This window comes from Crocodylus porosus, unplaced genomic scaffold, assembly GCF_001723895.1.
Source record: "Crocodylus porosus isolate Cpor-Errol unplaced genomic scaffold, CroPor_comp1, whole genome shotgun sequence".
In the NCBI taxonomy this organism is placed as follows: domain Eukaryota; kingdom Metazoa; phylum Chordata; order Crocodylia; family Crocodylidae; genus Crocodylus; species Crocodylus porosus.
Genome location: NW_017728951.1, coordinates 28,890,128 through 28,901,420, shown reverse-complemented (window position 1 = coordinate 28,901,420; position 11,293 = coordinate 28,890,128). Strand labels below are relative to the sequence as shown.

Genomic DNA, 11,293 nt, shown 5'->3' with positions numbered 1-11,293 from the left:
GGGGGTCGCCTGCGGGGGGTAGGATCCGCGCTCTGGTCGGGCTGGGGCGTTAAGTAGTCCCGGCTCCTGTCGGCGCGGAAGGCTGGCGGCGTGTCTCGTTCTGGGGAACGGTATCCCTCCGCCGCCCCGCGATGCCCCGCGCTGGGGCGCCCCCGCGGCGCCGGGCTGACGGCTCCCGGCCAAGTGCTTGCGGCTGCGCGCGGAGACCCGGTGCCCGGCCGAGGCGGGTTTCCCGCCGCTTTGCCCTTGTCTCGGCCGGTGGGGGAGCGTGGCGCGGGGTCCGCAGAGTAGGTTGGAACCGGGCCCGCGGGGAGCGAGGCCGGGGCAGCGGGTGTGCTCCGCGCGGGGCGTGAAGGGGCTGCCGGAGCGGGCGGAGGCCCTCGGGGGTCCGCGATCAAATACCGTCCCTTCTGGGGTCAAGGGCAAGTCTTTACTTCAGGTTTCCCCCCTCCCCCCCTTTGTTTTTGTTTTTTAATAAAGCACTTTTCACTTTGGGAATCGTTTTATAGCTTTTCCCATAGTTTGACTTCTGATTCTTGAGGTTTTGGAGCGGGTGGGGAAAAGGACCCAACGCTGCTCCGTGTAACAGTATCTACTGGTTCTGGCCCGTGGGGCATGTGGATACCACAGTTAGAAATACCGAAGGAACTGAGATAAGAAGGTACATTTTGGTGTGTGAGGGTGCACGTTGTGTGTTTCATTTCTGTTTTTTGTTTTGCTGAATCCCAATTTGGTTCTAATTGATTTTTTTTTTTTAAATAGTTCACTTACTGTGAGCCTTCAGGAGACCGAGAAGTGATTTGAATTTTATTCTTGACAACTGATTTTGTTCTTGACAGCTGGTTTATCCCACAATAGATTTTCCTCCCCCATTTTATTAGAAAACATACACAGCATCAGATTATGAAGAACGTGTTTGTTTACTTTTTAAGATCTCCTTATGTTTACAGCTGTTTAAAATCTTTTTTAATCTATATTTCCAGATCCTTCAGTCCAGTATTTGACCTCGCTGCGGCCAATTCCGAGCATTGTATAAGCACCCTTTTTTCTTCCACATGAAAGATGTTGAGAAGGCCATTGAAGAATGAAACCTAATCTTGTTTTAATATGTAAGTTTTATTTGCCTGTTTTTAGGCAGGGATAAATTTATTAGACTTATTTTGTCTTACTGTGTGAGAGATGTTCTTAAAAAAAGTTGCTAATATGTAATTCCTGTGTTAGCGTAAGATATTAACTTGCAGTTTGTGTGGTTAATTAATTAAGTAGAATACAATTTAGTTGGATAAATTTGGGAATTGCTTTGTAAAGCTTATGTTCTGTTCAGTTAGTATGAGACTAATTGGAGTCCGCTTTAGCTGAGGTTCCCAACCCCTGGGTCGCGAAGGTTGGCTGCCAGTCTGCAGGAGAGTTGCCTACCGGACCAAAAGTCTAGAAGTGACTGGCATAAAAAAGGGTTGGCTGCCAGTCCGCAGCGTGCTAATCACTTCTGGTCTGCAGTATTTTGGTCCATGGTTGCTTCTGGGCCGCGGTTTGCTGGTCTGCGGTCCAAAAATGTTGGGAACCACTGTACTTCAACACCTTCTTTGCATAAGATGTAACACGCTCTCTGTGTTCATTTTTCCTGTGAAGATACAGCCTGTAGATACTGTAGACTTACCCATTCAGTACACTGTTCCATCTCAATCTGAGCAGGCAACCAGTAGAATCAGAATTAAATATTGCATGATGGGACCTCTAATCTTAATGGGCTGCATGTCTTTTAAAGATGATGTCTAGCAGAATTGCATCATGCTTTGGTCACTAATGCTTTCTATAAGAACTAGAGTCTCTGCTTTTCTAGATCAGTGGATTTTACTATTGACAACAGAATATATAGGTAACAATATTTGTTAACAACCTGTGCATGTCATGTCTTTCAAAGGCTACAAAGTAGCATATGAAGTAGCGCAATACAGAATGGACTCATTTCACATTTGTCAATAAACAGGACATGTTTAACCAGTTTTCTAAGGGTAAAATTCCTGTTTCTTAATTTTAAACTCTGTGGTTTAATTAACTGAGGGCTACTGTTAGTTAAATTTTAATTATCTAGTTCAAATTATTGCTGTATAAAGTACTAGAAAGTGTTGCTCTCCCATTGCAAACACTTGTTTGGACATTCTTAAGAACATTTTTGTACAAGCATATTTTAAGAGATTTTTTTTCTTCCTCTAATATATTGAAATTTAGCAACCTCTAGCTTCTTTCTTCATTTAATACAAGATCCTTTTTCTCCAGACTACGGGCAAAATATTTGAAGGCCCCCAATAATGATGTTGTAAGAGCTGGTAACTTAAGCTCTTGTAGTTCTTGTGCAGAGAGGGGGGATGGCAGCTCAGATTACAGCATCTTGTGATACTTCCATTCCAGATCTCTCAGGTTTTGCTAGGTAGGAAGGAAGTGAGAATGTGGGGAAAAAATTGCAAGGACAAGGTCTATGCAGGAAAGAGCTTCATAGGTTATGGAATAGTGAGGTGCAGACTTGCTTGCTTTGCCAGTTTACTTTGAAGAACAGAAAATGATGTTCAGTGACAGTCCATCCCAACAGATACTGTGCTGCCATGTGGAAGGTCTCATGTTTTGGCATGGACTTGGGCTTCCATAACTTATTTCTGTTTTAATACTTTTACCGAAGCTTGCTGTGGAAGCACCTATGCAGAGCCTTTGTAGAACAGGACATTATACTAGCAATATCTATCTGAGTTTACAATTCACTAATCCAGAGAAATATGTTCATGGACATAGCCAATAAAGTTTTTATTTAGGAGGAGCCTTGGTTATGAGACACCAATGATTGGCATCCTCTCATCTGCAAGAGACGGTGAATATTGCAGCCTGTGGCATAGATGGCTTGCAGTGCGTCATACGACTGACTAGTCCAGTCTGAGATTTGCATGATCTGTGTGTGTGTGTGTGTGATGATTGGGTGGTTTGTGAGCTGCTTGCTTCCTATGGACTCTTCTCTCTTCAGGCTGTTCGAATGAATTCCTGTTGTGGACTCTAATACCCTGGTGGAGACTGATGTCACTTGTTCCAGTTGCTTGTCAGCGTTTCCTATTAGTCAGGATCAATTCCAAATGTCTTCATATCTCGCTTGCATGTGTCTTTTGTAGCGAAGCTTGGGATGTCCTGTTGTCCATGTTCCCTCTGATAGTTCCCCCTATAGCATGTGCATGGGTATACATCCATCTTCCGAGCTGCTCAGATGGTCTAGCCAGTGCAGTTGTCTGTCTGGTTTAGCTGTCACACCTGATCAATTTTGCCCTTTGAAGAACCTTTGTGTTGGTAACTTTATCTTGCCATTTGATGTTGAGTATGTGGCGTAAACAGTGCAGGTGGAAGCTGTTTAACTTTTTCTCTTGATGTGTATGCTGGGGAAACATGGACAACTTATGCACAAGTGCTGAGTATGCAAGCTTTGCACAGTAGCATTTTGGTCTTGATGGTAAGCTTTGAGTTGTTCTATATGCTTTTAGTTAGGCTGCCACCATCTTCAGCAGACTTTCTGGTGTGAACATTAAGTTCTTCAATGAGGTTTGTGGTTACAGAACCTAGGTAACTGAACTTTTGGACTACTAGCTGGTTCTCATTAAGGGTGACTGGATCTTGTGGAACTCCATGTTCTAGCACAACTGTTTTCTTTATGCTGATAGAACAAATGCCTGGCAAGCTATTGGAAGGCTATCCGTGATTTCTTGTAGTAGGTCTTTGTCATGGGCTATAAGGGCATCATCATCAGCGAATAGAAGCTCCTTGATAAGCAAGCAGCTTTCAAACTTTAGTCTTTGCCTTAAGTTGTGACAGGTTGAAGAGTTTCCCATCTGATCTTGAGTGAAGGTACACTTCACCTTCCGTGTCTTGAAATGAGTAGTTCAGGAGTACTGAGAAGATTCGAAAGAGTGTAGGGGGGAATGAATTGGGAGGAAGCTTGATTATGAGACTGGCTTTGGAAGAGGTAGTTTTGTTTTTCAATAAATATATGCCTTCAAATCCATCTATATAGTCATATGTAAATCCATGTACACACTAAGATCAAATGTTCTCACTTTCTAAGCATAATTTTTGGCAAGTACTATGAGAAGTGGATGCATAACGGAAGCTGATAATTTTCACTTCGAGTCAAATTTCACTGAACTAGTTTTAGAACTTATAAAATCATTGGTACCCATTTCATAGGAGAAATAATGTGGGTTTTTTTTCTTGTTTATGGATGGAATCCAGAATTCATTTTTTCTTGAGTAATGTGTACAATCTGAGTGTATGTAAGCAGCATTCTGAAACATTCTGAATCTTATACAATATCCACTTCTATTTACAAAAGCTTTGTTACAAGGAATATACAAACATATTTGACAACCTAGATTGTAGCCTAGCTCATGCCTTTCTGAATGAATTGGTCTGAGGTGATGCCTTTTTTCTAGTTGCGAATTACCGAAGTATTTTGCTGCCTTTTTTAGTATAGTGATTTTCTTTTAATATACTGAAATACATATATACCTAATGAGAAGTTTCAGAAAAAAATTGTTTTACAGGCTTTTTTTGTTTTCTTTTGACCTGGTACTGCTAACTTCTAAGACTTAATGCAATAAAAATAAATATAATGTGTTGATCTGTGTGTATTTTTTCAATAATTTGATGAAGAGCATGTTGTCATTGCTTTTTTAAAAACTGATTAATGCATTGTGCTGTTTTTTTTTATTTCAGGGTAACTTTTAAAATGGGGAAATTCGTAGAAGTCTGAAGACGTTTCGGCACAATAGTCTTGTCTGCTTCATAAATTAAGAACAATCTCACAACCTACCTAAAATAGAAAAAGGGATGTGTTAAAATGATGCCATCTGAAAAAGAACTTTTTTTTTGTGGTACAAAACAAACAACTCTGTTAACAGATGATGCTGCAAAGGAACTTTCTGGAAAAAATGCTATGGAAAAAGCACTAGTGAATGATACTTTAAACATAATGCCTGAACCATCAATTTTAGATGTCAGTTTTTCTTATGAACTTAAAAATGTGAAAATTGATTTACCCAAAGTGAACATTCCAAGTGAAGTAATATTGAAACATGAAGTTGATCGATATAGAAAACTGTTTCAGCATAAACAGCAAACTGCAAGAAAGTCTTTAAGTCAAGAAACAGTAAATGGAAATAACTTAAATTATTCAGAGGGTAACAACTTGCCAAGGAAACCAGAAGTACAATTTGAAGAAGAGGGGTTGAAAACTACAGCAAAAATACTGAATTTCACCTGCTCAAAATGTAGAGACAACATTAAATATAGCCCGAATGATCTGCAGAAACACTTTCAACTGTTACATCATGGAGAGTTGCCTTCATACCCTTGTGAAATGTGTAATTTTTCAGCTAGTGATTTTCAGTCATTTAAACAACATCGACGGACCCATCGCAGCACTTTAGTAAAATGTGAGATTTGTAATGATGAGCAAATGTATACCTTGTTGGATCTGACAAAACACTTCACATCAAAGCATTGTGTAAATGGTCACTTCCAATGTGAAACGTGTGGATTTTCTACTCAAGATGTGGGGACATTTGTTCAGCACATTCATAGACATAATGAAGTTCAGTTTAAATGTGGTAAATGTCATCATGTAAGTTGTACAAAAGGGGAGTTCCAGAAGCATCTTCTTGTTCATACTGGTTCATTTCCTTACAGTTGTCAGTATTGCAACTACAGTGCATCACGAAAGGATTGCCTCTTAAAACATGTCATAGCCTTGCATAGAGATCACTTGTATGCAAAAGATAAACTGGAAAAGGATAAATGTGAAAAGGGAATTGTAAAGACTCCAACAGGGCTAAAACTTGTTTTGAAACGGTACAAAACTGGAGCATCAAAGAAGGCTCTCTGGAGACGGAAGAAAATTAACCATGGACGTGACAATACTGGAGAGAGAAACCTGCAAGTGCTTAGAAATATGAACAAAATTCAACCCAACTCTGAAGAGGCAATCCAGTATGTAAAGGATCTGCATGTGAGTGAAGAAAAGGATCATGTTATACTTAATGAAAAGCATAATTTCCAAAGCGGAACATTGTCTCCTACCACTGCACAATATAGTAAAATAGAAGACCGATCAAGTTTTAGTTTGGGATTATTGAAAAACGCTGTCCATGGACCTACAGTGCTGATGGTGAAAAACAATAAAATATCTGTTCCAGCAAACTACAGTGCTAAATTCATGGGATTTAAGATGGTGGATGGAAAACAACATATTGTAATAAAATTATTACCAACAAACAAACAGAACCTGTGTTCATTGCCACAAAAATCTGATGTGGTTAAAGATGGCTCATCTGATTCTTTACTACAGACTACTGATGCTTTTGGCTTGTCTTCAAGTACTACATCATATGTGACTGATCAGCCAACCCCAAAGAATAATTTTGTTCACACATTAACCTCCTTTCCACTTTCAGTTCCTGCCTCTCATTCAGGGAAACAGAGAACAGAAAAACAAAATAACTCTTTATCGTATGGTAGGAATAGTTCTCAGATTGTAGCACCTCCTGATGTAGTAGTGGGAAGAAGTTCAGCTCAATTGCCAATGAAGCTGGGTTCAGCTGGACCTCCCTGTGACTTGAAGACAAAAGTTGGAACTAGAAATAATGTTCTATCATGGGGGAATTGCATTGCTCATAGTCATCCTCAGGTATTTTCTCCCACGATTACGAATACACTTCACTATGACCCCATGAAAATGCCCTTCCCTAATGAGTTTAAAATACAGAATGGTGGCGTGCACCGTAGCAGTGGAACTAATCATCTTTACTGTTCATCTGTTGATTCTTCTAACCAAGGATTACCGCCTTTTCATAATTACTCTAAAATGAACATATCAGACAATCCTGCAAATATTTGGATGTCAACAGATGAAAAATCTCAAGAAATCGCATATGGCAAAACACTTGCTTTGCAAAACAGCTTGAGAAGTGAATCTGTATCCTCATTTTCACAGCTGGTAAAGGGCTTAAATTGGGAAAAAAATGTGTCATCCCAGTCAAATATTGATAGAATTTATGGATATGCAAACACTAAGAATAATTCTCTACCTTCAAAAAATGAGTCTGAATGCGTTAATGGTAGACAGTGTTTTATGGAAAAACAGTACAGTGGTGACAAACAGTATTTGGACACTCACTTAAATCCAGAGGTAGAAAACATAGCTGAGAGATCTAAGGCAGAAAATGTTTCGGACTGTATTAATTCATCTCTCATGCCTAAGATCACATCAGTTTTCTCATTACAAAGTAAGCAGGCATGTAATTATTTGTCGCCTGAAGTAAACCAGTTATTACAAGATGTGTTAAAAGTAAAAACAACTACTCAGCAAGAATCTCACAATAAGTTAAATAAGTTCATTAAGCCTCATTGTGACCAGTCATTTTCAAATCAGCTGGGTAATAAAACGTTTACACACTTAAAAGACTCAGTAAGTGCATGTAGTTTACCCAGTCTTCCAGCTAATGCAGAAAGAGAGCTGAATGTGAGACGTAGCATAAGAAATGAAGGTAAGGAGAGGACACCAGCGATTAATACAGAAGAAATAGATAAGTTATCTAGAATTGTCGGTGTTGACGCGTTGCTGAAAAATCACACAGATGCAATCATAACAAGGCAGTTGATAAAAGACAGATTGAGGTCTACAGCCCAAAATCCTAGCAGCTTTTCATCAATTCTTCCAAAACAGAAAAAAAAAGTTTTGGTTCAGTCACCTCCAACAGGATATCTTGTACCTTTGCATCTTGCTAACCAGCCAGGATCGCAGGTTGTTTCAGGAAAACCTCTTCCGTCAACCAGTTCATCTGATATTCAAACAAATAAAGGTATACCTGCATCCTTTGTTTTAAATAAGGGACCTGGAATGATACTGACATTTAGTGGGAAATTTGGAGCAGTTGCAAATGTCGCCAGTGATAGCTCTCAGGTTTTTGGGAGAGTTGCATCTAAAGAGTATAATAAAATAACACCATCTTCAAAGACAGATGCAAAAAATGACAGTTTTAGAAACCTTCAGAATTCCTGTAGTGTTAGCAGTGCACCTGATGAAGTAGTAAATGGTTCATCAAATAGTATGTCATTCAGAGAGCCTCTTGTCATTACAAATTCGCCTGATTCATCTGTGAAAAGAATTACTTCTGTAAAAATGTTACCAGAACATAAAGATGCTATGTTTGGTTCCTTTGAGTCAGTAAAAAAGGGGAACCAAGAGGAACAACCAGTCTATGCACTATTGCCTGATGGACGACAAGCAGTTTTTCTAAAATGTATGACACCAAACAATCCTGCAGTATGTGATGTTTTTCGAGATAATGCTTATAATCAAAACTCTCAACCAAAGAAAACAACTGGAGCCATGCAACAAAAGCTTTTGCTGAAAATAAAAACTTCTAATGTAATGGCTGGTATAAGTCAGTCAACCAGCAAATCGGTGCCCTCGCTACAATTGGAGAGCATGCAGTCTCAGAAAAATCCTGCACTAGCACAGAGACAAACTCTTCTTTCTTCTAGCGATGCCTTATTCTTACCAGGTAGATTGATGCCAGCAAATGCCTCTTTGGCAAGCTCTAATTCAACTTATTCTGTACTTCCTGCAGAACCTGTACATTCCACTAAGCCTACAGGGGCACGGTCACAGAGATGTTCAGTTAATTGTAGACAAGGTGTAAATGCTAACAAAGGGAATAGTTTTGACAGTCAAAAGTCCACATGGAACACCAGAAACACAATTTCAAAAGTCAAAACTCGGTTAAAACAAGCTTGTTCTGAAGCAGTGGTTTCACAAAGAAAGAATTTCAAACGGAAAACGAAAGATGATTTTCAAGAGCCCCCTAGAAAAAAAATAATGTTGCACAGGAAATGTAAGGAAAAGAATCGGACTCAAGTTATTACTGAATCAGGTGGCCCACACAGACCAAGGGCATCAAAAGAAACTGTGAGAACTTTAAAACTACTTCCTTTTAGTTCTAAGCAACTTGTAAAATGTCCTCGGAGAAATCAGCCAGTTGTCGTATTGAACCATCCTGATGCAGATGTTCCAGAAGTTGTCAATGTAATGAAAACGATTAGTAAATTTAAAGGACATGTTCTTAAAGTTTCATTGTCAAAGAGAACTATAGATGCTCTTTTGGAACCAGCGTATTGCAGTGTTTTGGACATAACTACTGAAAATCTTTCTCAGAAGAGGCACAGGATGATTAAACCTATAAGTCCTGTAAAAGAAAGATTTGTGTTAAAATTGACATTGAAAAAGACAAGTAAAAACAATTATCAGATTGTGAAAACTACCTCTGATAATACCCTGAAAGCTAAATTTAGCTGCTGGTTTTGTGGTAGGATATTTGACAATCAAGATAATTGGGTGGGACATGGCCAGCGACATCTAATGGAAGCTACTCGGGATTGGAATTTGTTAGTATAATGTTGCTGAATGAAAAAAGCAAAAAATTAACTACCATACAGTACTCCTTTTTAAAGAGCCAAATTATGATAAACAAGTTGTTTCATATTTTAGTATCACTGATAAATTTTTAAAATAATTCAAAATGGTTGTATTTTAAAAGAGGAATGGATTTTTTTGATGATGCTGGACCTAGAGAAACAAAGAGCTTTGTGGGGTAGATATATAATTAATGGCAAATACAGTTCCATAAAACTGCATTTTTTTTTTTTTTTGTTACTACTATCATGTCCTATATTTTTATTCTCTAGACTAAGTCTTCAGGGGTTTGGTTGTGTACATATTTAAGAAACCTAAACATGTAAATATTTTTATATTCAGTTATTTGCTATAAATCTTGCACAGAAATTTTCCTCGCCCTTCTTTCAGTTCTGTGCATGCACTACTAAAATTGATTTATAGGTTTTTCAACTACACACAGCTATATTATTCTTGGGATTTGTTTTGTTTTAATTTCAGATGTTTAGTTCTTGAGTTTGTTGTTTTCAGGGATTGAACACTATTGTTAGCAAGTGCCTAAAAGATGTGAAGCAGTTTACATTATGTCAACTGTGTAACCATAGGTCCAACTAGGGCCATACCCCAATAGTTTCATTTAAACAAAGCCATATGTGAATGCTTTAAGCTATATTGCTATGCACATGACACTTGTACTATTTCTGTGCAGTTTGTCTACTTTCTTAGTGAAGTATTTTTCATATAAATTAATAAACATGTTACAATTGTGTTTTAATACATTGAGCCTAAGAATGGAATCAGTTGGAAATGTACGGTATGTGTGCATATATATATAAAAAATATTCATAATGTATATAGTGTTTAAGAATGATGAACATTCCTAATTTGTATTGACTCATTAAATTTGCTATAACTTTATGTTTACAGATGATTATGAGCATTTATAGAATTTCTAAATATGTTCTGTCACAAAGTGTGAGAAAGGGGTTGGATGTCTTGCACTCATTGTAGTAGCAGACCAGAAATTAGATTATACTGTCTTCGGTGTGGCGGGAGAGAGAGGGGGTAGTAATCTGTGCAGTTAGTAACTAGAGATTACTTAACTGTCTTCACTCATGCTTTGGCCATTCCCCACTCATACAAAAGAGAAGGGGTTTAACATCCTCACAGGATTCCCATTGGCAAGGATGAAAGAAATAGCTAGTGAAAGTGACTAAGGAGCCTTCTGTTTCACTGTGTGTACCTGCCTGCAGCTTAAGGGTCATAACCTGTCTTTTGGAGATTGCTATGTTCAGGTGGGGGTAGACTAAATCTTGGAGTCCTTAATAAGTTGGTGGAAGTTTTGCCAAGATTGCGCCACAGAAATCTGATTTCAGCTTTCCAAATACTGTAGGAAATCACTGGTGAAATTCAGCAAAAGCTCATCATGTAAATCAGTGTAAGGCCTTAAATTATACTTGGGCCATATACTGGTTTTCTGTGGAATAGTGCATTGTTAATCAAATCTGAATATGGAGACTGATTCTGTTACCAGCAAAGGTAATGGTAAGCCTCTTACTGATGTGGGTGGGAGCAGATTGAAACCCATGGTTCATTTTTATAAGGTAATGAGTGTTTAGCATATTTCATCTGAAATTTTTCAGTGTTTAAATATTCATAAATCAGGAAAATGATACAAGTACATTTAATAGAAGCTTCCTCTTCGGATCTCCCTGTAAAAAGTTTTGGCATTGACAGATTACTTGGCATAATTTTTTATGCCTTTCTGGATGTGTTGAGTTAATATTTACTTGTGCCAGGAGACTTTTTAAATAA

At 38.4% G+C, this 11,293-nt stretch overlaps 1 protein-coding gene across 2 annotated transcripts in view; it reads left to right on the top strand.

Annotated features, from left to right (window-relative positions):
- Window positions 1–10,402, top strand: part of ZNF518A (zinc finger protein 518A) — a 10,631-nt gene extending 229 nt beyond the window's left edge. Inside the window, exons 1-3 of one of the 2 annotated variants that reach the window (XM_019556130.1) lie at window positions 126–426; window positions 984–1,109; window positions 4,744–10,402. In XM_019556130.1, coding sequence (XP_019411675.1) covers window positions 4,868–9,481 — 4,614 coding nt within the window. In that variant the 5' untranslated portion in view covers window positions 126–426; window positions 984–1,109; window positions 4,744–4,867 and the 3' untranslated portion in view covers window positions 9,482–10,402. Of the gene's footprint in view, window positions 1–125; window positions 427–983; window positions 1,110–4,743 lie in introns of those variants that run through there. The other variant, XM_019556129.1, reaches the window with a different exon arrangement.
- The last annotated feature ends 891 nt before the right edge of the window (window positions 10,403–11,293 follow it).